The sequence below is a fragment of the Rhinocladiella mackenziei genome (genome assembly GCF_000835555.1).
Source record: "Rhinocladiella mackenziei CBS 650.93 unplaced genomic scaffold supercont1.5, whole genome shotgun sequence".
Classification (NCBI taxonomy): domain Eukaryota; kingdom Fungi; phylum Ascomycota; class Eurotiomycetes; order Chaetothyriales; family Herpotrichiellaceae; genus Rhinocladiella; species Rhinocladiella mackenziei.
Genome location: NW_013550600.1, coordinates 3,087,535 through 3,114,954, shown reverse-complemented (window position 1 = coordinate 3,114,954; position 27,420 = coordinate 3,087,535). Strand labels below are relative to the sequence as shown.

General features: G+C 50.9%; 8 protein-coding genes across 8 annotated transcripts; 3 read left to right on the top strand and 5 right to left on the bottom strand.

Moving 5' to 3' along the window:
- Positions 1–2,698: 2,698 nt before the first annotated feature.
- On the top strand, positions 2,699–4,085 carry Z518_07616 (uncharacterized protein; the record flags this gene model as incomplete). The annotated part of the gene is made up of 4 exons (XM_013415745.1): positions 2,699–2,786; positions 2,848–2,957; positions 3,028–3,906; positions 3,963–4,085. The coding sequence occupies 4 exons, from the start codon at positions 2,699–2,701 to the stop codon at positions 4,083–4,085; spliced, it is 1,200 nt and encodes a 399-aa protein (XP_013271199.1).
- Positions 4,086–5,105: 1,020 nt separating this feature from the next.
- On the bottom strand, positions 5,106–6,977 carry Z518_07615 (uncharacterized protein; the record flags this gene model as incomplete). Its single annotated transcript, XM_013415744.1, has 1 exon — positions 5,106–6,977. One exon carries the CDS (start codon positions 6,975–6,977, stop codon positions 5,106–5,108), a length of 1,872 nt encoding a protein of 623 aa, XP_013271198.1.
- Positions 6,978–7,501: 524 nt separating this feature from the next.
- On the bottom strand, positions 7,502–10,243 carry Z518_07614 (uncharacterized protein; the record flags this gene model as incomplete). Its single annotated transcript, XM_013415743.1, has 1 exon — positions 7,502–10,243. The coding sequence occupies one exon, from the start codon at positions 10,241–10,243 to the stop codon at positions 7,502–7,504; it is 2,742 nt and encodes a 913-aa protein (XP_013271197.1).
- Positions 10,244–11,791: 1,548 nt separating this feature from the next.
- Z518_07613 (uncharacterized protein) lies at positions 11,792–14,077 on the bottom strand (the record flags this gene model as incomplete). Its single annotated transcript, XM_013415742.1, has 1 exon — positions 11,792–14,077. One exon carries the CDS (start codon positions 14,075–14,077, stop codon positions 11,792–11,794), a length of 2,286 nt encoding a protein of 761 aa, XP_013271196.1.
- A 2,196-nt stretch (positions 14,078–16,273) lies between these two features.
- Z518_07612 (uncharacterized protein) lies at positions 16,274–17,220 on the bottom strand (the record flags this gene model as incomplete). The annotated part of the gene is made up of 3 exons (XM_013415741.1): positions 16,274–16,819; positions 16,871–17,105; positions 17,156–17,220. 3 exons carry the CDS (start codon positions 17,218–17,220, stop codon positions 16,274–16,276), a joined length of 846 nt encoding a protein of 281 aa, XP_013271195.1.
- Positions 17,221–20,872: 3,652 nt separating this feature from the next.
- Positions 20,873–23,357, top strand: Z518_07611 (uncharacterized protein; the record flags this gene model as incomplete). The annotated part of the gene is made up of 3 exons (XM_013415740.1): positions 20,873–21,034; positions 21,087–21,836; positions 21,885–23,357. 3 exons carry the CDS (start codon positions 20,873–20,875, stop codon positions 23,355–23,357), a joined length of 2,385 nt encoding a protein of 794 aa, XP_013271194.1.
- Positions 23,358–24,282: 925 nt separating this feature from the next.
- Z518_07610 (uncharacterized protein) lies at positions 24,283–25,247 on the top strand (the record flags this gene model as incomplete). The annotated part of the gene is made up of 2 exons (XM_013415739.1): positions 24,283–24,549; positions 24,711–25,247. 2 exons carry the CDS (start codon positions 24,283–24,285, stop codon positions 25,245–25,247), a joined length of 804 nt encoding a protein of 267 aa, XP_013271193.1.
- Positions 25,248–26,030: 783 nt separating this feature from the next.
- Positions 26,031–27,308, bottom strand: Z518_07609 (GTP cyclohydrolase II; the record flags this gene model as incomplete). Its single annotated transcript, XM_013415738.1, has 1 exon — positions 26,031–27,308. One exon carries the CDS (start codon positions 27,306–27,308, stop codon positions 26,031–26,033), a length of 1,278 nt encoding a protein of 425 aa, XP_013271192.1.
- Positions 27,309–27,420: the final 112 nt, after the last annotated feature.

The window sequence follows — 27,420 nt, the reverse complement described above, 5'->3', positions numbered from 1 at the left end:
GGCTGGAACGGTAGTAGGGTTATTGGCGCCTCGCTTGCTAATATCATAGCAAGGTGGTTCGAAGAAAATTTCGTCGGCTCGATCATATCCCGAGCTTATGTCTAAGCTCTAAGGAACAGGTTATGTTGCCCATCGTGACAAGTCATGGGCGTGTACTGTAGACACCTATTCTGGCCGTCCATTGGGTCGAAAAAAGGACGCAATCCGTAGCCCCTGAGATACTTCCTTGCTTTTGGATAAGTTCTGTACAAGCCACCTTGACAATCAAAAACTCTGGTATTTGCACCATTGTGTGCGCTACACAGTTCCCCAAAGCACATCCTGGCCAGCGCCGTCTTCGAGTGCATTACTTTACTTGCGCAAGGTTAGGGTTGAGGCCCAAAGGATTGAGCTGAGGGAAGGGCCAGTCCCAAATCTACCTCGGGACTATTTCTGGAAACTCGGGGTTCCATCCCGGTTTCAATCCCGTAAAGCCAGCCAGAGTCTTGAAGAATGATCAAGGTTCGTCGACAATCTTTACGCCAGAGAAACCCAGTCAGTTTCCTTGGCCACGACCCCAACAGTGATAGCCGACCCGGCTCATCTGGGGGGGAAAAGACTATCTCGAAGCAAAGGGGGAAATCTTCCAGAAACGGAAGACTGGACAGAATGCGAGCGAAGATCAAAGAAACGCATTCTTTACTATGACTCCGTATCTGCGTAGGCGAGCTATCGTTAGCAGATCATGTCCGGATCATGTTGCGGAAAAGGAAGGTAGGATAAGGGCATTTCAAAATCAGAATTTAATGATGGTATTGAGTTCATTCAACGACAATTGCGGTCTCAGTTGAACTATGCTTTTGATTGGACATATTTATTCATCACACGAAGAGTAAAGCGTCGAAATGAGAACTGGAAGATATTGATTCCATGATGCCACTCACCTTACTGGAGATTGAGTACCGTGCAGAACTGGTTGTGTAGCACCGACCTGGAGTCGTATGGTCATCCAACAAGAAGATCTGCTGTTCAAGTGTTCAGGACGAAAGGAAATTTGAACTCTCCCATCAGTACAAACCCCTTTCGGGGGATATTGTGCAACGACGGTGCAGCGGGAAAAAACAGCCGAGTGGCGCCGAAACATGATCACGTGAGTTCAAATGATTACCACTCTCGATTGGCTGCCTTGGCACCGCTTCCCACCACCGACACTTATCAACTCTCGGCCACAGCAACTGTATCCCGGCCGCAAGAGTTGTTTTCACTCTGGATGGCGCGTTGTCCAGCAATCCACAGCATCTGGAAGCTCGAATGGACGGTCTCAGGGTAGCAGCTGAATTCCTAACCCTAGTGCTGCGCAGCAGGGATCTCTTCCTACTCATATAGCCAATTTCAGGCAGGAGACCTCAATTCCCACAGCTGGCCCAACATCCTACTTAGTCCGCACTTTTTGTATCCTGTTGAAGTTATGATCGATGAGCCAGCCTGTGAGCGGGAAAAAATCAATATTGATCTCACGGTTCTTTGTGGCAATGCATGTGGAAGGTGTGGCAGGCCCGAGTTTGACATGAATTGGGCAGTCAGCCATCCATCTGAACGACGGACAAGTCATCAGACTTTGGATATCAGAGATCCCCGACAAGGACTATACCATCTAGTCCCTCAATCCGTACCACAACGCCCATCGTGGTAGACCCGCCAACGACCTTGGTCGCCTTCAAATTGCCTCTTACTAGGCAAGGGAGGATTAGTGCGACCGTAATGACATGAGACCTCATGGCACAGGACCTTCCAAGCGGAGACGTCCTCTTCAACGATCTTGCAACCAAAACTCAAAACGGTACAGAAGCCTCGCCGTGTAGCACACGAAGAAATGGCCAAACACGTTTGTGGTAGTGGTGGGTTGGACAAATTCTAAGGTAAGAAAAGTATAGACATCCGGGTCTCGTGGGCATAAGGGGATGTGAACACATGTAGAGAACGGATTTGAAATTGTATATAGCGACCATTAACATCATTCTTATCATGGCAGCACAAAGATCCTGTCATGGAACACAATCTTCGCCTACCGCCCATGGACAAATATCCTTTTAGAAGGAGAAGGACAAGCCAATATCAAGAGAACATCCCATCATTGTTCCCACCATCGACCCTAAGTCTATGGCCCTAACATGGAGACGTTGTATGGGAAGGACGAGTACGGTACCACACATTGAAGGAATCACCTCTCATGACTACCGGCACTCTCTCAGGCCCCACTTGCCAACCTCTGACATAGAGGGATGAAGAACTTCCGAAAGGGCAAAGCTCTTTGAGTGAAGCATCTTAGTAGCAGTGATCGCATCGTCATTCGCTACTTGTTCAGCACTGACTAAGTCTCAAGTACCTTCCACAGCCCAAAACACTGGCACGACCCGGCATCGGGGGAGAAAGAAAGGAGGGCCTGCAAAGGGGCAAGGAAAAGCCCCACATTTTGACCATGGCGAGCGCAGGTACGAGTCAGTTCGAATGTGGAACCTTGGGTGAAAGGCCAAATGGGGGTAAATTCTGGATTGGGGATGGGAGGGTAAGGCCTTGCTCACTTGTCCAGATGTGCCTTATTTCTCCGGGAGTGGTGGAGGCGAAACCGTCTACTCCGCTACCACTATTACTATCTGCACCTAAGGAGTGGTTCTAAAGTCTACGGTAGGCAGGACTGCATCAACGTCGATCGCAGAGAATGGGGACAGCATTCGAAGAAGCCATCAACAAGGCGGTGGATGAGAAGGTCATTGCAGGGGCCGCTGTGGTGGCAGTTGATAAGTCTGGTGAGTCCTTTTGTCGTAGATGATCTTTTTTCGTAGGAGTCGTTCTTGACATTGACGACAGGCATACTAGGAACTACGAAATATGCAAAGGCCTTTGGGACAACGTCCCTTGGGAAAGGAGGGAAGCCGTTTCAAATCGATTCGACAATGTGGTTGGCTTCTTGTACCAAGGTATGCATGCTGCTGTGCTAGAGGAAGGGGAAAATGGAAGTACGATGTATCTAACCGAAATTGCCCGTAGATCAGCACTGCTGTGTCGTGTATGCAATGCGTGGAACGAGGACTGTTGTCTCTCGATGACCCGATCGGCAAGATTCTACCTGAATGGACGACGCCGGAGATTCTCACTGGGTTTGATGAGAACGAGAAGCCGATTCTGAAGAAAGCCACCAAGACCCTCACGCTGCGTCACCTCTTGACTCATTCTAGCGGAATGGGGTACCCAGCATTCAACCCTCTGCTGCAGAGATATTTGAAAGCCATGGGTAAGCCCGTGGGGTTTCCGCAGGGAGCGATTAAGGACGATTTAATGCTACCGTTGCTCTTTGAGCCTGGTGAAGGCTGGGAGTATGGCGGTTCGATCGATTGGGCAGGCCAGATGGTGGAACGGGTCAACGGTGGCATTAGATTGGGTCAGTATATGAAGAAGCACATCTTTGAGCCTTTGGGGATGAAATACACGACGTTCCGGCCCAGTGAGCACCCCGGCGTTCAGGAAAGGTTCATCGGTCGTCCGTTTCGCACACCAGACGGCAAAGTCATCCCCGATGCACCAGATGTGGGCATGTATCCTGTGCGAGAGGCGGATGATGACTATGGCGGTGCGGGATTGTACAGTTGCGCGGAGGATTACATCAAAATTGTGGCCTCGCTGCTGGTGGACGACGGGAAATTGTTGAAGTCTGAATCCATCGATGAACTCTTCCGCCCCCAGCTGCCGGATACCAACTATATCCAGGCGGTCATGGATGTGCCTGAGGCGGCACAGTTTCTGGCTCCTAGTTTCGGAACTGGCGTCAAGTGGAATTACGCCCTAGGCGGTGCTGTAGCGGTGGATGGCGTTGAAGAAAGAGCAGATAAGGGTATGATGTACTGGGCTGGACTTCCGAATTCATACTGGGTGAGTTGCGCATACTCTGAAGTCAGAACTAAAAGGAACTGACCAAGCTTCAATAGTGGATTGATCGCCGGAGAGGTATCTGCGGCGTATATGCAACACAGTTTTTCCCTCCTGGAGACCATCCAACGCAGAAGCTATTTACACAGTTTCAGAAGGATGTCTATGCGATGGCTGGATAGAGATCATTGACATTGATTAACATTGAGATTTGATGTTGACATCCCGCAACAAAGTTGATCCCTCTCTCACCATCGTCCTTCAAGACGTCTTGTTCCTGTTTGATAACAAACAATGACTTCCAGGTCATTCGATCACGGTCGTCATCGCTCTGCCACATTCCCTTCTCAAGGAGTACGTCCTGCTGACTGAGCTGGCAAGACTATTGGATGTCTCCTATTTCCTTCTTGCAGGTACGAATCTAGACCCTCTGCCACCATCGCGATCAATATCGCCCCTTCATAGCGAAACCGTCTTCCACAATTGCACAGTGCCCCCGGTGTCAACCATTATGACCACCGTACCATCCCCAGTTTTCTATGAACGTCAAACGTCTTGTGCTCACCCAATTTCTCCATCAACTCCTCTCAAATACTCTTCACTGACTCGACTATACACGGCTCGACCTCAATCGACGCGACGACGACGGTGGAAGATCCAGCTCAGACACAGACTCGGTCTGAGTTTGCTCATTTCAGCACCATTCAACTGGACTCTCAGCAACCGGCATCCAGCAATAGCCCTTTTCTCTTCGTCGTCAAGACCCCAACTTCATGTAGAAATTACTTTTTTTGACACTCCGTGTGACTTCAGCCATCTGAGTGGTCAAGTGCCCACTCCACCCCCCAAGGTCGAAAACATCTTTCATCTTTCACCTTCAAAAGCTCTTACAAGGACGTACAGCGATGTTATGCTTGATTCTCAACGCAGGTTTCATGATCAAATTCCTTCACTTGCAGTCTCCTCAAGTCTTCTGTGTGAATTCGGCAACCAGGATTCATTGTGCTTCGGAAGTACCAAGTGTAAGTACTATGAGCAAGACAACCCAAAGCTTTTATTGGGTGGGGGGAGGGGGAACAGTGCTCTCCCTCGTTACAGCATGTAATCAGTATATTAGAAGTTGTGATTGTACTACTTCCTTACGCCTTTTTGGCCCTTTCCAAGCTTCGATACGCCTCGGTAGTATGCCTTGTCAAAATCCATTACTTATAAACCACGACTCCTCCCAGAGGAACTGTGACTAGCGCAACCGACCTCCCATTCCTATCCTCAATAGTCAGAGACTCTGGAACGTCATCTTTGCCGTTTATCTTCGTCGGGAACAAAATCCCCAGCGTGCTTGCAGGCGGATGAACTTCCCTATCCACGGTGACCCAGACAGACAACTTCGTGCCAGGATCTGAATTTATAGCACACAACACCTCTTGACCGGCAAAGAGCCTGGACCATGCGATGATAGAATGCATGGGTGAGGAGCCCACGATGGTCGGCAGCCCGAAATTGTTGCCGTCTCCCGAGATTTCGCGGAGATATTGTCTCCCTCTGCGCAGGGCCATTTCCTGTCTGCGAAGTTTGGCGAGCTCGGCAACGGTCGTCCAGACAGGGTGGTCTTCTTCGAAGAAGTGGCGGTCTTTGCTACGGAAAGCACCAAAGGCCCCGCCGAACATGGCTTCGCGGATGTATCGGTCATCGCCACCCTGGCCATCAAAGGCCCGTTCGGTGCCGTAATACAAGCACGGGATGCCGAGCGTGTAGAGGTTGAGAGCGACGGCTGCGACGATGAGGTTGGCTCCGTTGCCCTCCGAGCAGAAGCGTCCTTTGTAGCTCCCTCGCCAGACTTGATCGTGGTCGTCAATCATCGTCACCACTTTGTCGCGGAACCACGTATGGCTGCCTTTCTTGAGATGCAAGGCGTTACGGAAGAGGTCGAAGTACTCGCTGGGATTGACTTGTCCTTTGGGCACGCGCCAAAGTTTCTCCTGCACATTTCCGATACCAAGGGCTGCGTCAAGACCAGTGGTTTCAACCGTCTCGAAGGCTCGGGAGCCTGTGATCTCGCCGATTAGAAGAAACCTGTCTTTGCCCAGGAGTTGTGCGTATTCGTGGATCACGCTGGCAAAGTACCTGGTCGGCCCGTCGCCCATGTGCTTGACAGTGTCGATGCGGAAGCCGTCAATGTCTGCGTAGGCGATCCAGTACTTGTAGCATTGACACAAAGCCTTCAAGGCTGGTGTGGCGGTGAAGTTGTCTGGACTTGGATTTCCAAGGGCTATGTCCTTGAGGTCGTAGAAATCACCATCAAAGTATTCGGGAGCGCTATCCCATCCATCGTCATTGATTTGGCCTTTCCTCGTGAAGCACTCGGCCTCTTGCAGCTCTAACGGCCAGACGGCCGCATCGGGGAACGCATTCGGATACTTGTCTTCGTCGACCTTGCCGAGAGGTATATCTGGATGTCTGTCTTGGTCGTAAAAGCCCTTGACATCAAACGTTTCTCCATTATTGTAGTGAGGGCTGTCCGCCACATACTCGAACACGTTGCCGCTGTGGTTCAGGATGATGTCAAGCAGGACGTAGATGCCTTCTTTGTGTGCGGCAGCGACGAGATCTCTCAATTCTTCTCGTGTGCCGAATCGCGGATCTATGTCTAGAAAATCTTGAACGCCGTACCCATGATACGTTTGTAGCTTGGACGCTTGCTTGAAGACCGGTCCGATCCAAAGAGCCGTGGCTCCGAGTCGACTGAGGTACCCGAGCTTGCTCTTGAGACCTCTCAGGCTTCCTCCAACGAAGACTGACCCGGCAGCTCGCCATCGAGCTGCGTCAGCGTCCGTGCGAATGGCATTTCCATTGTCTTCGGGTTTGTATCCGGGAGTGGAGCCATTTGTGACAGGCTTGCCGTTGACGTCCTTGTAATCATTTTCTGAATCGTTAGAGAAGCGGTCGGGAAGAAGAAAGTACAGGATCTGGTCTTCCCAAGCCGCTGGTGAGGGATGGAATTCTTGTGAAGGAGGCACTCTAGCAATGACAGACTGGACTTCGGGGTCGACGATGCTTTTGATCGTGTTCACCATCTTCAGAAATTGAGCTGGGTCCGTCCCGTTCTCGGGACGAGAAAGAAGAAGGTTGGAAGGTCGACACACCGAGCATCAGGTCGGGGAGCAGCAGAGAAGTTCACATTGCATTGGCGAGTTGCGTAACACAATAGAAACAGGGGCTGTGATGGATACACTAGAGCTTGCATGTTGCTTGCCCTCAGTGAGGCGTTAATGCGGCGAGCCGAAGAAGTTCAGCTAAACTATTCTGTGTGTGATGAGCCAATCATAGAAATAACACGTTAACCAATATAAAATCTTTGTGGGACAAGGCGGTCATCAAATACACCCGAGTATATTCCACTGAGACCGTTCTGCTAGGTCCAAAGCTCCCCCATTCCGAAATAGTCATTCCTGGAGATTCATGGCGCTGTTTAGACCACTCCTTCGTATACTGTACATCCTGAATCCCCATCCCAAACTCAAATTCAGATCCCAAATCACGGCATTCAGAAGAAAAGCCTCAACCGCCCAATCAAGTTGTCCGTCCTTTTGTAGTAGAATCAATCGTCAGTCCTGGGAAACCTCGTTCCCTCACCATCACCCGTGAAATACCTCATTTTGAGCGTCCGGCTGCCTGCTCCACCTCTTCCACCACCTACTGCGCCTGTCTTGCCTCTATGGTCGAGCTTGCTGAAGGGACCTCTGCGCTTATGTCCAGTGCTACCCCTGCGCTGCTCCTTCATCCGTTCCTGGGCCTTCTTACTCCACAAGGGAGCGCATTCGGCGTACGTCTGGTCTCCTCTCCTCCCGCCCGTAAAGAATGTCAATACTGCGTCCGCTCCCGAGGCTCGGTGTCTTCGTTCCTGTGCCTGCATTGGCTTGCGAGGCTCGCTTGGCTCGACAGCCTTGCTTTTATTCGCCTTGTCGGACTTCCGAGCCGTCGGCAGGTCGTCGTACATGGTGCCGCGACGGGAAAAATCGAAGGTCGAAGCGTCAGCGTCAGCAGATGGAAGTAATGCGGAATTGGGCGTACTGCCCAGCGTATTTTTCTTCAGCAATCGAAGCAAACTCTCACAAAGCCGATCGAGGATCCATTCCGATTCGCTCTGCGAGCTCATCATGGGACTATTTTCTTCAAGCCAGTCCCATTCTATGACGCCGTCTGTTTCTTCGTCATAGTCTAGCTGGTCGAGTCCAGCTCTGGTGAAGCGGATCAGCTTTGTAAACTCGCACCATTCTTCATATGAATAGCGTTTCCCAGGCGAATGTTGAAGGTCGTCGGCCGTTTTGCGAATAGCCCAGGCGAGTCGTTGCGTCAATTCTGCTTCACTGAGATTCTCACTTGCCAACTGTTCGATGCTTAAGTTAGGTGAGCCTTCACCTTCAGAGGGTCCAACGGGAAGACCGGATTTTAAACGCCGCTTCTCGACTTTCTTGTTCATCCAATTCCAGAGGAAAGGGGCTGATTTGAGAAGATCGTGCCAGAGGCCCGCCTTAGGCAGGACAGTCATGTCACCAAGTTTGAAAGTGCCGCGTTTGAAACTCGAGATGACCGTGTCACCCATATCCGAAATCAGGATTGTCATTGTCGGCACGGCAATCAGTGACCAAACCACAAAGAATGGCTTACCAGCATTGCTCTTGGGGCTTAGGTCACCATAACCGATAGTCAGCAAACTGACGTAGCAGAAATACAGAGCCTGGAAATAGTTCAAGTCTTGGGTTGGTTTCTCCGCCCGCCAGAATACTATGGCGCCCACACACCATAAGATCCCAAAAGCTATGACAGACACGAACAAAGCATACCACTTTTTGAATTTTCTTGCGTTCAATTGGATGTCTCGCATAGCGTTGAATCTGTCTTTCTCTTCACGCATAAGGATGACTCTCTGAGATCTCGTCCTGACTCTTCTCAGTGTTGACACAGGCTTCGCAATTAGCCTCAGAGTGGAATGGATTGGGCCTCGATGGAATGTGGTGTTCAAAAATTGGTTCGGATGGGGCTCCGAGTCTTGTGCCTTCTTAAGCTCTTCAGGTTTGGTATGCTCGAATCCAACTTGACGATTTGAATTTTGGGCTTGAGGCGTCTCATTTTGTGGGGCATGGCCGCCTGCCACGTCTAAATCATGTTGGATCCGGGGATTTGGTAACGGTGAGGAGATCTTGGGTTTAAGTCCATGAAACTGTTCGACTTCTATCTCCTTTTCTAGTTCACTTCGCCTTCGGTCCTCGGCGTCATCAACTGTCACGGCCCTGGATAATGTGTTTATTCTTCTTGTTTCGACATGTTTCCCGAGCACGTTGACCGTACTCAGTTCTCCGGCAAATTTGTGGATCGAGCTAACCATCAGACCCAGAATGATCGTTCCACCCACCGAGTAAGGGAACACCAGACCGCGTCCAAGATCGTCGTTTGGGACGAAGTCCCCAAAGCCAATGGTCAGGATAGTGACATCACAAAAGTACACTGCGTCAGGATACGTCCATTTTTCGATTCTAGAGAATACACCAGCACCTCCCCCCAGCCATATGAAGAACATCATTGTCTGTAGGATCAGATTGCGTTGTTCGTCGGTCAAAGTAAAGTGCTGAGGATAATGGCCTAGAAAGTAACCCCACATATTCACCATCAAGATCATGGAATTAAACATGTATAGACAGGCCGCGAGAACGGCGTTCCAAAATCCTTGGGAATAGACTTCATTCGGCCCCGGGGGGACATGGACATTCATCGAGACCGTAATAGCAATCAAAATCCCAGAGGCGATGTAGAAGAGGACGATGGTCGCCGGCAGAGCCACGATATATCGAATGCGTTTGGTGAAATTGAAGAGAAGAAAGAGATTTCCGACAAAGCCGCATACAAGGGATGCAATGTTGAGATTGATACACCAACTCGGGTCTGGATAGCCCACTGAGGTCGATTGATAGGTAAGGCGCTCGTGCTCGATGACCTTGTTTCTCCAGGGAACGACCAGACCAGCAATGGAAACCAAGTTGGCCATGGGAGCGAAAGTGGCCGCAATGAGAGGGATGGCAGTGGAAGCAAACCACCATCTGGTGGGAAGGTCGTCGTCGGCGGACCTCAACCTCAGCTTCCCAATGTGGTGCACATGGTCTCTCCGCTCATGTTGGGTCTCCCGTTTGCCTTCGTAGTCTGGCAACGTTGTAATCGAGTCTCTGCTCTCGTCTGCTTCCCAGTCTCTTTGCTTTTCGTTGTCTTTGGCGCTCGTACCTGACCTAGAGCCCAAAGCGGCCGGCTGGGGGTCCAACTCTTCCTGCTTGGCGTGATCGGAGCCCATGTTCGCAGTGCAGCCGGTGTCATAAATCCTGGACAGACATTGTATGCGAGGCTTTCCACAGCTGTCGTAGAAGTCGTTTTGGGTCGGTGACTGGTAAATACTGAGTTCAATAGGTAAGCGGCGTCGTGACTAAGCTGGAGAGGTTCCAAATTTTGGGAGGCATAGGGAATGACACAATAGTCGTCGATTGGAAAGCTGGGTTGTTGACATGATGAAGATGAAGCGAAGAGCCAGAGACGAATGGTATTTAATTTAGGCTCTATGACAAGAGGCGCTTGGGTAAAACACGGAGAATGCGGCATGCCCGGGAGGGTGGGCAAAAAACCAGGACGCGGACGAACACCATCACGAGCTGCTGAATGATGTATGATCACGATCGCCACCTGCAGCACTCTCATGAATCGGTTTTCCCTATTTCTGGTGAATTTCGTTACTCTAACCGTGTTCGTTCTTCGCTTCATCCCCTGCTGGCCCCAACTCCAGGGTACAATTAGCCGATCTCTGGCTTCAGATAAGCTCATGAAAGCTTTCCCTGGCCTCTACCAAGTCTCAAATGATCCTTCTTTCTGCCCCCCAACCGCAAAGCGTTCGAGACCACGGCAGCCTAGTGCAGTGGCACCAATCATAGCTGCACCGTCCTTCGACCTATTTGCCCTGGCTGAAAACTTATATTAAGAGGAGGTCCGAAGAGCATGAGCTCTGGTTATATTCTATTGGCACCAGCCCTCAGCCCGAGACCGTCTTCCAATCGGCTAATATTCACGCCCTGAGAAAGTTCGTAATCCTCCTCAATTGCTCGGGGTCTTTTGAAATTTCCCTATCACATAGTTTCCGCCAAAAGTTCAAGGAGAACTTGCTTTTGCAGCTATTGCATTGCGGCAGGGAGGTACCAGGATCCAGATCTTGCAAATCTGGACTCACATACCAGGATACAAGGTGTGAGCATAAGAATTGAACTCGTATCCGTGCAGGAAGCCTTTCAAGGCGATGGGGATTAACTGACATCCAACTTATCAATTGCATTGTGCGTCAAGAGACATCTCACCGGGAAGACCAAACGATTGGATATGAGAACAATTGCGTCATTGATCTAGGCAAAAGACAGGTCAGAGCCCGAAAGGGTATTCGTGATATTTGTTGTCATCATAGTAATACATAACTTTCTCCTCTTTTAGATAAAGGAGAAAAATGATTGAACTGTACCCCTTCCCGTCCCCAGGGCACCATGCTGTTCCATCCAGGAACCAAACGATCAACATGTAGCAATCAGTTACCAAATCAATTGGGGCGGGCACGTCCCTCGTCTGCCCGATACATTCAAAAACGCTGGGAATGCTATTTGCAAAAGGGGTGTATCAATATCTGAAACAAGAATGTTCGATCAGCTGTCGAGAAATAAAGAACTGCAATGCATATCGTCAGGGCGAGTATGGTACATCGAAATGAAACTAGCCCGCTCAAGGGCCGGATTTGATCTGTCTGTGTGGGATACGAATGGAAAGTCATGTTAGGTGATTGAGTCGCCATCTGAAGCCGCAACCTCAGAACTCATCGTACGTCCCGGTAGCTGCTTGGTGGATATGCGCTGGTAGGTGTATATGATCCATAAGCAGAATCCCTACCAACCGAGGAAGATGGTTCCCTCATCATGCCTGAGGGTGGGGGTTGAAATCCAGTGCTGATTGAGGCCGGCATGCTGTAGGATGCTGTACCGGATGTATGCATGCGGTCGCGGTAGTAGTCTTCCTCTGTGGCTGGGACTGACGTAGAGTACGCCGGCGGACCGCGTGCACCATGTGGACCGTCGAATCCTGAGACGGACTGCATACGCGGCCTGTTTTCTCGGTCTCTCTCACGTTCTCGGGGGTCATATGCGGACATTCTGGCTGCATCATAGCGGTCGTTCGCGAGACGTTCTCGATGAGCTTCGTATTCTTTGAATCGTCTGGCGTCCTCATATTGATCATTTCCATTGAAAGAATGGTGCGTTGAAGGCGTATAAGGAGCGTCATTCTCTGATCGGCGCATGTACGAGGGTCCGCCGTTTTCCGTCGTCATGGACGGAGACCGATTATGGCCAGGCCGGGGTTGATCTCTATGGTAAGTGCTATTGGAGCGATGGTGCCGAGTTTCAGGGATCTCCATCGGCCGAGGGGGGGGTGGCCTCTGGTGAATAGAGATTGGGTTCGGTCCTGTTCTCGACATATCATTTGTCCTGGAAGTAGCATGGACAGAACTTGAGCGCCCCAGCTTGACTTCCGGGGGAGGAAGCGGTGGCTTTGATTCCGTTACTGCGGCCGGTTTGTCGATGTTGTCATAATTCTTTCCGCCTCCTGGGGCAGCGACATACGGCTTTCGCTCTCGCTCGATGGGCTGCCGGGTGGGGGTATCTTCCGTTTCTTCCTCACCTACGCCATCGGCCCCGTCAGCGGGAACGCTTGAGTATGGCTGTCGTTGTTGTTCGATGCTGACATGTGACAAAGTTGGGCTTGGCTGAGTCGCGCTGTTAACGGAATCCAGTTTCTCTGTTGGAGGTCGGAGGTTCGGCTTTTGAGCTTGATCCTCAGCTGGCTGGCTTGATTGTGAGGCTCGAATGTTTGAGCCTGTTGTACTCGCTGTACTTCCCTGGAGAGGACCAAAGTTGACATTGCAATGAGTTGACATCGCCCTCTGGAGTTTATATGCTATCTCGGTATCAGGACGGTTTGGGAACAGTCGTCTTGAAAGCTCTTTAGGGAAGCGCTCTTTCTTCTCATCGGGGTTGCTGATGGGCATGTCCAAGGCCGTCTTGGCCAATCTCTCGTATTCTTGATCCGGGTGCGCCTTGAGGAGCAATGTCACCCACGTTTCAAAACCCTGAGGGGTTAGACCAGGTACATCCGGTCTCTCGTTTAGTTTATCCTGCACCAGATGGTGTTGAGCCTCAATCTCTCGGAACATTCGAGATATCGAAGAGGTCCGGTCGTCAAAGACAATTTTCCACGGGTAAAGTTCATTGGCAAGTTTGGTCTCCTCGTAGTATCTTTGTAATTTGGTCGGGGTAATCACCAAACTGTGTTTTGGCTCGTAGTCCTCAATCAAGTGAACTGCAATTCCACGTAGAAATTGTCCCAATCGAGGTGTAGCTTGGCCTTGCTCGTTGAATAAAACACCCCATACACGTTCTAGAGTGGTTGTATCTCCGCCGGTAGGCATCCTTTTTGGGCCTTTGGGCCTACTTGGTCGTTCTTGAGGTATATCACCTTCAGATAGGCGACCACCCTGACTCAAAGGTGAAACGGCTCTCTTTTCACCGGAGAGTGAACTAGGTAGAAAGGGCGGTTGGCTTGGAGGTGAAGGGAATTGAGGGGACTGTGGACCCATCCCAGCATCTTCGGAAGCACGATAGGGCGAAGGAGGAGTGTAGACGGTTGCTCGATCCAGCGGAGGAGACCCAGCGGTGGAGGAGGCGGCATCCATTTGGGAGCCGGACGTTTGCGGCTGAAGGGGAGGAGGGGCGAAGTTGGATGCTTTCAATTGCTGCAAAACATTTGCAGTGATCTGTGAGGTGATTTGCTGAAGTAGCTCAGGCGAGAATGAGGTAGCAGAGGCGGCATCAGTATTGTTGAAGGCTGAAGTGATCGCGTCATTTATAGGTTGTTGGGTTTGATTGCATCTCGACGGATCAAATTTGGTGGAACCTTGTCGAGTAATCGAAGGCCCTCGGGATCTCTGGGTGCCTCCATCGTTGGATATAGAATTGCTTAAAGTTGGGTGAAGTCGTCTCGAATCTGCATTGTCATCCAAGCTGGTCCCGTTAGGCTGAGGGGGAACACGACCGTCGTTGGAAGCCATAGCACAGGGAACAGCAATCCCGCTCAGGATAGTTTTCTTCCTCAAAACATTCAGATGACACCCTCAGTATGCTTGTGAGAGATATGATTTTGAAATATGTGGTGATTGCCGCCGGGCGTGTTCAGAAATAGGTCGCAAGAATCGAGGTGAGGGGTCGCGTATGGACCAGCCCTATGGCAAAGCCGGTTTCCTTCGTGATCTGTCCCGGGGCCAAGCCGATAGGAGGATGAGGCGGTACGTGTGAGGACGTCAAGTTGTGAGATGGAATGGGTGTTGCACAGATGAAAGGAGGCAAGCAGGGGGAAGTCAAGCAGGTAGGTGGCAGTGCCAGCCACAGGCACCCTTCGTGGTTTTTGGAGGCGATGGGATTTAGTGCTCGCAAGTGTTGAAAGCTTTGGAAAAGAGAAGTTCAGAGAGGCGTCCCGGCAACAGAACGGTCTTTATCGATGGAATTGGGGTCTGAATTATAATCATGAGATGGGATAGAGATCAACGTCGTGTAGGGAGAATTGATACGAGGTCTGTTGCGAAGCCAGACGAAGACAACAAAACCAGCAGTGGCACAGGTCCCCGGGTGTGTTGCATCATGCACTCGGCCAACCACCAAACCCATCCACCATCCTCCAGCAACCATTCAGCAGCGTCCCAGAACCTTCATTATGATTCTTGGTCCCTGTCAACCGGTGAATGGAATTGGTTGACTCTCTCGATCAACACGGGCGCAGTTCAGAGTTCGCCCTACGCTATCCTACCCGTTCGGCTTCTTCTAAGTTTAAGCACCATCCTTCTGTTTCTACAGCCATTCAACGACTAGTCGCCGCTGACTGTTACAGAATGCTGATCCATACTACGATACAGAAAGACTCTCCTACAAACTAGGTACTGGATTCTCCCAAATCTTGGTTGAACTCAACCGGGCCCTTTTTTTATTCCATGCGTCTACCACGATGACACACTTCCCTCCCGTTCCACTCGCTTACCGAAGTTCGTATTACCTCGATGCAGTGCTTGTGGCAATCTGCTCTTGCTAATATCAAATCATCACTTGTCCTGATAAAATTCCAAGTACGATGAGATCTTGAAATTTAGCGAAGCGACAACCACATCTGACGACGTCATTGCATCAGTACTGTCTGTGATCCACAGGAATGCTTCATCCATCCACCCGCACTACCCACCTTTGGCGCTTTTAGCAGGGAGCTGCTGTGTACCGTTTATCTGCGCCCCGTTTCTTACGACCCAATCACTCCCAAGGCCCTCGAGAGCCTGGAATTCCACAAATACAGCAACACTCTTCTTTCATGCATATGCTTGCATGCTCTGCATAATGCAACTTGAATCCTGAACATTGAAGAACTCATCTACGGTCCCCTAGGCCAAGGTTGAAAGCCATCACAGGGCGCAGACCTGTGAGGTCTGCCCTTCGGAGTATTTGACTTTTGTACACAAAGAACATCTTCGAGAAATCGCGTAGTCGTCATCGTCCTTTTCATTCCGGACGCGGGACGAGGGACACTTGTCTGCACTTTCTTCGGAGAGACTGTGAGGCCGTCTAGATCCCACTTCCTCTGCGCCTTGTTCGGCGTAGTTCGTATCCGTCGCGAACTTTGTGTTTCTCAGACCGGTTACTCGTAATTGCCTAACTGATGATATTTCTCATCGCAAAAAAAGTAGCCTCTAACAAACTCAGGAGCAAGGGGCTCATTTCAATGTCATTGCCGCGGCAAAATGGCTGCGCATAATCACCGGGCGCCTGACGAGTTGAAATGAGTGTCTAGGTATGTGTCTGCAAGACGGGACAACTATTGGCCGCCAAATATTTCTGCAAAAGTTCCATTTCCAAGTCTAGATTCATGGTGTTGCATGAGAGTTGATAGCCTAAGGAAGGGCAAGAGAGTGATGTGAAGTCTTGGAACGTGGTCTAGAAAATGTTGCGAAAGTAGTATTCGTATCCTTTTCGGCGGACCTGTCTGGCTATGTCTTTGTCTCTGCTGTAAGCTCTGAGTCCGATCGAGCATGCCCTCTATGACCACGATCTGTTTTCCCATTCAGCCAGCGCGCCACTATCATGCCTCCTCAGTCTGTACCGACTTTGGCAAATCCCTGGCCCTTAAAGCCTTTTGAATTTCAACACATCTTCATCGGAAGCCTTCTGCGCCGTTGCCTCTCGCTGGCTCGTGCTCGATGACTTGGGTATCACAGCTCGAAATCGATCTCTGATTCATCATCGGAGCCATCTTCCTTACTGCCCGCCTGAGACTTCTGTTGTTGGTGGACGTCGTCCCTTTGAATCCGATTCAGCACTCGATCATTTGCAGAGGGTTTATAGGCGCCTTGTTTGTGAAATCCGCCTCGTGCAGTTCCACTAGAGTACGTTGAACCAGTTCGAAGGAAGGAAGACTCAGAGGTAGATCGCGTGGGATATCCGGAAAGCCCAGAGACTGCGGTGCTGGCTGGGGAGGGTGATCGGTCCGTGGGTACGCGGCCGCCCCAAGCCGACTCATGGTCCTCACCATACTGACCCATATACACACCGTCACCAGTCGTAGATGCTGCCTGAGACTGTCTGCCTGATCCTGAAACCGAGCCACTGATGCTGGGAAGTGCGGAGCCAACACTCGACATTCCTGAAAATGGGCCGGGACGCTTCGCCTCGAATTCTTCCCTGATTTCTTCCTCTTCAACAGCCTCACGCAAACCTGGCACTTGATCTTCAATTCCTTGTTGGCAGTTTCTGCATTTCTACTCTGTATCAGAATAGTTCCTGGAAAACATGTAGTGTCTCATCCTTACCGCTTGGTCGGGCTTGCTTCGGTGGTTTCTGGAAAAGAAGTCGACAGGTAAGGTGGTTCGGCAGACTGTGCAGTACAACTCGACGACGTTTCCCGCTGTACACGTGGTGCATCGGGGAAGAGGAGCTGGGACACCAGCTCTACGTTCGTGGAAGACGGCTTCTTTGTATTTCTTGAGCTGATTCCCGGAGAACCGCTGGAGGATGAGATTTTTGTTACAGACAGAGCATCGAATGCTGTCATATCAGTGGGTAAAGTTGAACCAAAAGAAGAACAACGTACTCACGTTTGTCCAATATCCACGTTATCGAACCTGGATGCCCAGTCAGCCGCTTGCGCGCTGGACGGCATGAACAAATGGCAGGCAAAGTTGCATAGAGGAGCCGCGATAATTTGCAAGCCGGGTTTGAGAAGCAGAGAAACAGAAGACTAAGTAAGAGGTTGTCAAATGGAACGACTTACGATTCTCTCTTTCGCTGCCAGGCGGGCTTCTGCTTTTGAGGCATGGCTTGGTGGTTGAGGTGAAGAGCAACTCGAATGGAGCAATGTGCCAGGAAAGATCTCGCCCAGATGTCACAGAGTGACGTGGAAAGCACTCCGACTTCGAATTCTTCGCTTCTACTCGGCTTTACAGTGAAGATGAACCCGACTTCTGATGTAGTTCTGAAATCTGATTAGTTCGATGGGTGGAAATAAGCGAAATATACCTCTTCGATACCTCTGGAGCACGATCACCTGTCTTTCCCGGGGAAAGAGGAGTTATTTATGCCTAGGGACGTTCGATCTTTTATCAAAAATGCCGCCAATTCCTCATGCCATGTAAGTATCGAGATCCTTCTGTTTCACAAGTGCCTTTTCGCGCGTATCAAAAGTACTGCCTGCCCCCGTAAAAGCCCCTCGCAGACGTGATTAACTCGGCCAGAAGATATACATGCAGATGCCTGATGGAAAGAAATTGCAAAAAGACCCAACCTTTGCCCCCCAGCAGTGGTGTTAAATGTTTTCAAGAGACTGAAGGTCGGATGCAGATTTTGTGACTTGCCTTTTTCGGCTTCTTGGCGACATACCTGGCAGGTCGCAGAGGGAGGAACGAAATCCTACCAATTTTCTACCTACGAGACAACTTATACAAACCAGGAAGTCTTGACATAGCGCAGGGGACGAGACATTGCGTACGGGCGCGAACGACATGCATATGCAGAGTGAGCAGCTCCTCAAATGATCAAAACTTGATCCCATCACGCAATATTAAGACGAGGAGCGTGGCCATCTGTGGTTCAAGAACGATGATCACAACAACCATTCCCGTCTGGAATGAGAGCATGAAGGCAAGGAGATGATTTTTGGGGACTCCAAGCGACCAATTTACATCCTCAAAAGTCTAAAACTCTTCTGTCACGAGATGCGCAGCCAGTGATTTCGCCAGAATTCAATTTCGCGTTTGCAAAATACGTATGCACCAACCCAGCCGACAGTGACATTTGGGTTTGCGGTGTGTCCAGTCGGTTGGGATTTCCCATAATATTGCATAGATCATGAAGCATGGTTCATGGTTCGTGCAAAAGATTGTGCAAATATTCCTCTCTCCACACTGCAACTCATAGGTTAGTTTCCCAATCCTCCTTTATAATTTCCTTGGGTGACAGAATAGCATCAGCTTCCAGGCGAGTGTCATGGCAGTTTCAAACTTCCGGAACAATGGTCCACTTGGTTAGTGAGGGGCACTGTCGCGGAAGCAAAGGTCCGAGGGCTTGCCATGACTCCATCAACAATGGGTTAAGAGGGGGTTCAGGCCGGAACGGCGTCTTGCTTTTCCATCAAGCTCCAGAGCGGTGCGATCGAAGGGTTCAGGCCAATCGAGGAGAGGCTGGAGATTTGATCAGCACCGTTGACCGGCACCAAGGGCGCCCCGGTCCATGTATGAATTGCCGCGACAAGCCAAATCCAGGGACCGAGGCGCGTCTAAACCTGTTTTTGGTAACATCCAGTGGTCCTGGAAACAGGAACAAGAAATCATGACAGGTTTTAGCCCAAGGGGCGTGAGTTGGCCTAGCTCTAGCCCAGCAACTCATGTTACCGGTGCCATCATCGCCAACGTGGCGTCCAGCTGGCGGCCCCCTCCGGAATCATGGTGACCTTTTCGTTGCTGGTTGCCCACTTAATGCACGTATGCGCTGGAGAGTATGTGTATGAAGAAGGTCAGGAGGAGGGAGATGAGAAGGCGGTGACAGCAGCAATGGATGAAAAGGACGCCTGCCGTTCATCACTACAATTCAGAAAGCATGTCGCAGAGAGGAACCTTCTTAATCTATTTTTTGTGCGGCACACCGGAACGAGCCTGATGGCTGTTTTGCTTTGGACAACATCATTCGCCCTGAACTGCTTGGGAAAAGTGAGGATTCGGAACCAGTGACAAGCCCCCCAAAGAGACAAAAGCGGCTTGTCATTTACCCGATGCTGCCGTACCGTGACCAGGAGTGATGACAGAATTATTGGAGGGTTGTCCGCGAATCGATGGACAGGATTTTCTGCTACGGCCCCGACGACCAGATTTCCTGGCATTTCACTGCTCAGGATTCATCACGAGATTGCAGATCCAGGGTCAGGGTATGGACAGGACAGCTGAGAGACAGGACGTTTTCCCTTTCGGCTTCGATCCCACCGCATGAGCACAACGGACGGGCGGTGAGGATGCAGAAACAGCGGATGGGAGTAGAACATTATTCTGCTGGGAGCGAATGTAATTAATGTACCATAAGAAACAGGTACACCGTTGCAGCGATGCTGTAGGACCACCGAACTGTCGGTCATCCAGGCGGATGTGGATGGGGCTGAACAAAGGCCAGTGGTCTGGTTCGGGGGGGGAGGAAGAGGGGCTTGGGCACCAGCGACCAGCGAACATCCCAGCAAAAGAAGGCAGGGCTACCGAGGCTAGCAGTCTAACTCGACCAGGTGGCCACTAGTAGGGTCCACTTTTTGGCTCCTCCGGCGAAGAACTGTATGCTATTAGCCCAGCTTGCCCAATTTAGGATCCTGCCCTGACGGCTTTGTTAGTGGCTGCTGGCTTAGGGCTAATGGCCGTTCGCCTAGGGCGGCCCCCGGGGCATTCCAAGGCTCTCACGTCTTCCCGTGAATGCTGACAACTGAGCACCGAGAGACAAGGAGCCCAAGGACGGACCTCCGTAGGCCACCGCGATCTCTCACTCACCAACATTTCTGTCACTCGTTTCCTTCACAATTGAAATTCTCTAATCAGCATAATTCCCACCCCCAGTGGCGGCCAGAAACCCCCTTGTGGCGACATTTGGCACCTCGATTCGTGGATTCGCTGGGCAGTCAACCTCCCTTCACCTCCGAATCTAGCTTGCACATCTGCCAGTGTCATCCCGCCCCTTCCCCCTTGCCCTTCCGACACAGGCAAGACAAAAGACAAGACAAACAAGACGCGCCTCCCGCTTCACAGCAAATTTGTCCTAGCACATCGTCAACACGACCGAAAACATCTGTCACTCTTCACCCCTTAACTTACCCAATACCAACGTCCTTCGTGCGCGATACCCCTCCGTGCCCATCAAGAAAGGGGTGGTCCTGTCTATCCACTTTCCCACCACCCCTTGCGAGCTTGCTTCCGCCAATCGACCGTTCGACCGGTCGACCGGCTAGTTCCCATTAGTACCTCGAACGATTTCGAATTTGGATCTCCCATTCTGTCCATCATCAGCATTTTACCGTCCTGCTCACCACCTTGACGCGTCCTATTCAACCTTGGGCGACTCTTCCTCGATCGCCGAACAACGCAAACCACCGCCACTCTCCTTCCACCACTCAGTCCTTCCGAGACATCTCTACAATTGAAACGGACAAACAAGGAAATGACGTGTTGAGGTCACCAGGAACCCTATACAAGGGCGCAAGGACAGCCTGAATAAGACTTGTCTCGTATAAATCTTTGAAATTGAACACGGAGAAGGAGGTATCTCACCATCACGATCGAACCGACAACATGGCCGTCACAGATTATGCCCAGAGGTCGACCTCGTACTCCTTAACCACTCTGGAAGATCGATTTGAAGTGATCAAGGAGATCGGAGATGGCAGTTTCGGGAGTGTTGCTCTCGCAAGAGTACGGGCAAATGGCGCCAGTGTTGCTCGCCGAAATACAATGGTATGTTCCCGAGAACTCGTCCTTTCCACCATCTCCACTGACTTTGCAAAAGATCGCCATCAAAACGATGAAGAAGACATTCGACTCCTTTGCCCCCTGCCTGGAGCTCCGCGAAGTCATCTTCTTACGAACGCTTCCCACCCACGCCCATCTGGTGCCGGCATTGGATATCTTCTTGGATCCGTTCAGCAAAAAACTCCACATCTGTATGGAGTACATGGACGGCAACCTCTATCAATTGATGAAGGCTCGGGACCACAAATGCATGGACGCTAAGAGCGTGAAGAGTATCTTGTACCAGATCCTGTCCGGCCTTGATCATATTCACACTCACAACTTCTTTCACCGAGATATCAAACCAGAGAACATTCTTGTGTCGACTTCAGCTCCTCAAGATTCCCAGTCTTCTTTCAGCAGATATTCCGCCCTGGTCACTCCGCCTGCTACACCGCCTACATATTCCATCAAGATTGCCGATTTTGGTTTGGCTCGAGAGACCCACTCCAAGTTACCGTATACCACATACGTCTCGACCCGTTGGTATCGAGCTCCGGAAGTCCTCCTACGAGCTGGCGAATATTCCGCCCCGGTGGACATTTGGGCAATTGGAGCCATGGCAGTTGAGGTGGCCACCCTCAAGCCTTTGTTTCCTGGAGGAAACGAAGTAGATCAAGTCTGGCGAGTGTGTGAAATTATGGGAAGCCCCGGAAATTGGTATACCAAAACTGGTCACCGCGTTGGCGGCGGTGAATGGAGAGAGGGGACAAAATTGGCTCAAAAATTGGGCTTCTCTTTTCCAAAGGTACTCCCACCGGATGGCGAACCATATTGCATTACTAACTCACGACAGATGGCCCCTCACGCGATGGAAACTATCCTGCAACCTCCTCAATGGCCATTGGCCTTTAGCAACTTTGTCACCTGGTGTCTGATGTGGGACCCTAAAAATCGTCCAACGTCGAAACAAGCCATGGAGCATGAGTTCTTTTCAGACGCCATTGACCCCCTCAGACCCAAATCGTCTTCACGATTACTGGGCCGGAAACATTCAGATCTCAGCTTCAGATCGAAGGATACGGTGGAGACACCAACCGTCACTTCCAAGCCGTCATGGTTCCGAAGATCACTCATTGCCCGAGAGAGTGCACCTACTGTACCACAACATAACCACGATTCCAAAGCTGTGCAACAGGAATCCGAAGGTCTGGTCAGCCGACTTCGACCTCAGGCGAGCAAGCGTGCGACGTGGACCAATGGCACAAATTCCACCGGTGCGGCACCAATGCCAATACTGCCCTCGATTCGACCCATTTCACCTTTGCCGAATGCTGTGACTGCCCAAGCAAGTTCCACGTTTACGTCCCAGCCAGAAACGAAGCCAAACCCCTCGAAACCAACTGAGGAGAAATCCAAGAAGATTGGTCGGCAGCTGTCAATCAACTCTAATGGGAATCATTATACCGATATACATCGTCAAGAAGCCGAGCGAGCGTTGAATGCAAACAGTGGCCTCGTATCTCCTCCCAGTGGCCATAAGGAGAGCTTCTTTTCACATCTTCGCAAACGAGCGAGACGATTCTCTGGCCGACACGGGTTGGCTTCTCCTAGTGGGGATGATGTTGAAGCCAATGCAGCAAATGTTCCCTGGTCGAACCGGTCTTCGCTTATGGTCGACAGTGTCATTCCTGAGGGCAACAACGACTTCTCGGACCTGGATCAAATCCTACAGAATGTGAGGTACAGTCTTGACCGGAATGAGCCGGAATCTATTCCAAGGAGATCTTCGACGGAATTGTTGTCTAATCAGGGCACCTTGAAGAGAACGCATTCCGTTCCGCGGTCACAAGGGAGTCGATCTAGCGAGAACCCGAACCCAGCCCCCGTGGCACCTGTCAACACACGATCGCGCCGTCCGTTACAAATTAACCAGTATGAGACCCCGGAAGAAGCAGATGAGTTGTTGGATGAGGCTCTTCGTTCTGCCAATCGTGTAGTGAAGCGTCTCGACCAAAGTCATCCTTCCAAGGATCAGTCACATCGAACCGCGCTTGCGCAGAAGGATTATAATCGACAGTCATTACCGCATATACCGAGCAACCCAGCACTTCAAGGTGCTTACTTAACACCGTCGCCATCTGCCAAAAGGAATGGCGTACAGTTCAATTCCAGTACTGGACATCAAGCACAACCTTTGAACATTACCAAGAAACGTGCCGAATATGAACATGCCCCTCCTCACTGGCCGACACCGCCCTATGAGGAGAATGAATGGGCATCCGCCGCTGCCAACAGTATTTTCGCAGCTGGATCAATGTATCGATAGAAGACGGGCTTCCTGCGGAAATACCCCTCCCACTCGTTCAACCAAAAGTTTCATCTTGAATATCCGACAACGATATAGTGTTCCTTGATATCCTGTACGAAAAGAGAAAGTGTGCATCCTATGACGCAGATTTTTACGAGCTTTTGGAGTCTTATAATTGGGATGCACGAAGAATTAAAGCCAAAACGGCTGCCTGCTTGCAAGCGGAGTTTTCACTATGTTTTGTGACTGTTCAATTCCTACAACTCAGTGGACCTTTTGTTTGATCCACCGTGTCCGGTTATCGCATTCGGATTCTGTCTTTTTGGGAAGGGTGGAGAATTACTTGAAGAGACATTTTTTGGTATGGGGCCGCGTTTCGGGTGTCCAGTCATTTTTGGCATTGTCAGCTTGAACAGCGACAATCTTTTCATTTGTTAATCACCTCGGTGCATGAGGTTGTACAGCTAGATATATATGTATGGACAAGAAGACACGGCTTACGTGCTAGGTTTCTGGGTTGTGAACTGCGTTGGTGTAGGAAGATCTCATTATAGTTCTAAGCTGACATAGATGGCCCTCGGGGAGACACAGTCAATACCATGAAGTCCATGTGTAACATGCTATTTGAGCCCCTTCTGTTCTTGAATCTTTGTTCGTGCTCTCACGAGCTAAAAGCAGCATAGGAAAGACCAGCCTTGGCGGCCTCTACGACCGAGGCTCGGCAGGGACATCGACGTCTTGACCAGAAAAATCACCAGCTCATTGAGCTCCTCCACCTCTACATACATCTCGCCCCACGACAATGAACATACTCCAAAGACTCCCTCCCAGGCGGAATCTCCTTAATTTAGCAATGGCTTCTCGCCGCTCAAGTCTCTCGATATGTCAGCACTGTCTCCGAACCTCTCTACGAAGAAAACATCCTCAAACCCTACTCCCCTTCATGCTCCTCCGCCGCCCTGCCTCTTCTTCCTCATCTTCATCCTCCGACCCTAACAAACCAATCGTGCTCGAGCAACCAGACAAATTCCGACCTCCCTCGCACCCCGCGCGACTCTCCCGACGAGTTCCCCGCGCTTATAACCAGGGCACCACCGCAGAGGAGAGAGAGCGGCAGAAGACACGGACGTATCCGCACATGTTTCCTAAGAAGGGATCGTTTATGCATTGGTTCCTTACGGACCGGCGGATTCATCTTTGGATTACCATGGTGAGTTTTCAATGATTCCAAAGGGACCACCCAAGAATGGAAGGGGACATAGTGCAGGGGTAATAAATATCTCAGCATTATTTCTGCCGGAAGAGGAGGACTTTTAATGGATACCGGAATGAAAGGGATGACTGACACAGCCTTTTTCCCTCCGACAACAGGGCACACTAACTCTCCTGGCCCTGATCACACTGACGCAAACATTTCTCAAAACCTCGCCGTACGCACACTTGCTCCCGCCCATCTCGACGCTCCCGTTCCACCCGATCCAGTACGCGCGCGAAGCCCTGTCAGTGATCCGACTACACATCGAATACACGACGCAGCAGACCAACGAGTCACGACAGCAGAAGATCCTCGACGCACAGAAACGCCGCCTGTACCGTCGGGCGCATGGGATGGAGAATCTCGACGCCGATGAAGAGCAGGGTATCGATGTCCGCGGCCTCGTACCTTGGGATGATGGCCTGACGAACAAAGAACGCGCACGGGGCGGGAGGGACGTGGTGCTTACGGGGCGAGATGTGGTCGCATTGGGGGGCCAGGTGGGCGATGATATCGAGAAGTTTGGGGAAAAGTTAAGAGATATGGAGCAAGAGGGCGTGGATGTCCGGGGCATGATTGAGAGGGAGAGGCAGGAAGATGTGCCGCCATCTTCGCCGCGGAGAAAGAGGAAGTTGTGGTTGGGTATTTGGTAAAGGGAGGAATCCTAGTACAGGATTGAAATGATTCAGTGGTTTATTGAGCGGTGACGGGAACACGGGACATTCCCAAACGCGCACCTCTCCGCTTCAGATAGCCCGAAATGATCTGTACGATATTCAGTGTCACAATAATTCATTCGAATTCCAGAGATGAGAGGCGTAGGCATAGATAGCTTCACTATCTGTGTCTCCTTCCCAGTCCCAATCGGTCCCCAGGCTCTGGGAAGGGAATTGTGTACTCCACATCAAAACCGTTGATACAAGCACTTTCTGTTCATCTTTATGGTTGGTGTCATTCCGCTCTACATTTTATGATGATCTTGTTCCTTTTGCAGGAATCGCCAGAAGTCCTGCGACCGGTGCCTGTCCGTTTCTTGGGTGGCAGGTGAGGCAGGCTTCTGTTGTAGGAGCAACCAATATATTGTCCGCGAGGTTGATGATCCAGCGGACTCGATAAGTCAATTGTTTTCCGTCCTCCGGATATGACCTGGAAATCAGACAAGTCTCCCCGTTAACAGAGTGGAATTGACTGGATCTTTCAGTCCACCGCTGACACTCAGGAGATCGGTTGAAGTAACCATCAAAAAGGCTGTTTTGTCCTTCCCAGCAGTTTATCTCGAGACTGTCCGAACCAGTCTCGCTGCTGGCTACCGGAAGATCTCAATTCGGTATCCGAAACAGCTTGCGAACTTGAGTTCGGAGTGGGCAAACTCCCTAAGAAAAATTTTCCAAACACGTCACACGGTTGTGGAATATTCCCCCCCCCCCCAACCTTCTTTATTCCTCATGAATCCTGTGTCCCATACGACCGATCTTCGTTTCCAGATACTTTTCAATCTCGGCGCCTCGGATACCTTTCGCACCTGACGTCCGCCAGGCAATGGGGATCATAGCGACCCGTTCACGCACCCGGACCTCTTTGCCGGGTCCTTCAACAGCTCTTACTTTGTCTGGGTTATTCGTCAAAAGTCTGATACCTCTCTCTGCAGGCGGTTTGTTTGCATCGCTGTCGGTGCCCAAACCAAGATCCTGTAGAATGGCAGTCGCCAAACCGTAACTCCTAGCGTCCGCCGGATGTCGAAGAAGGAGGTTCGCCTCAACAGTGTCATTTCCCAGGTCCTGTAGATTGTAAGCTTTAAGCTTCGATGCGAGACCAATGCCTCGTCCTTCTTGTCGAAGATAGACAATGACCCCTCCCGTAGAGTTGGGTAAGGACATCAATCTCGCCGCTTCATCCAATTGCTCACCACAATCGCAACGAGCTGACCATGCGGTTTCGCCAGTGTAACATTCAGAATGTATTCGCACAAGCGGAGGCTTGCCAACAGAGCTGAGCTGGACACTTCCTAAAGGAGTCGCAATTCCAGGAACGGGGTTTTGTGTTTGATCCAAGTCCTCATTGTTGGTTGCGCTGGGAGGTTGAACAGGTGTGGCGGATGGAGTTTCGAAAACGGCCTCCGCTGGGACTGTGGTAACGTTCTTCAAAGCAGAGCCGCTTCTCGCTCCTCGGTTTGACGAATTTTTGTTTTGGTCTGGGTCAATCCTGGAACTCACCCGACCCGGCTTTAATCTGCCAACATACGCTCCCCTGATCATACGATCCATTTCTGTTTCACCCGGTCTTTCGGCGTCAAGACTTCGGCTCCGAATATTGTGGCCGAAGACAATGGCCAGATGTTCCTTGTTGTCAAAATCATTTTGATATAAATGCAGAAACATTTCTGCCCCCGACGTGGTCGGAATACGCGCCCGAACCAGACACTCTACTTTGGGTAATCTCTCCAGGAGTCGAGGTTGCTTGGTAGAGGGGTCATCGAGGGACGTGTCCACAGGCACAGATTTCGGTTCGACATGGAGATGGCGGGAAGGCGTTCCTGCCCCTGGGGTTGCGGGTGGAGTGAAAGCAGGAGATATTAAGTTATTCGGTGGACCTGATGAAGCAGGGGGTTCATCATTGAGATCAGCCCAATGGCTCAGATGGGGTGCCGAAGGTCGTGGGGCGGGAGAGATCAGAGGCGAGGCATGGGAAGGGAGTTCTTCGGCGCCGCGAGTCATGGCGGGAGATATTGCATCGTACGTGGGAAACTCTATTATGTTCAAGGAGACAGCATTGTGTTAATATGCACAGGCACAGATACAGAACGGGCGAGGGAAAAGGAAGAGGAGT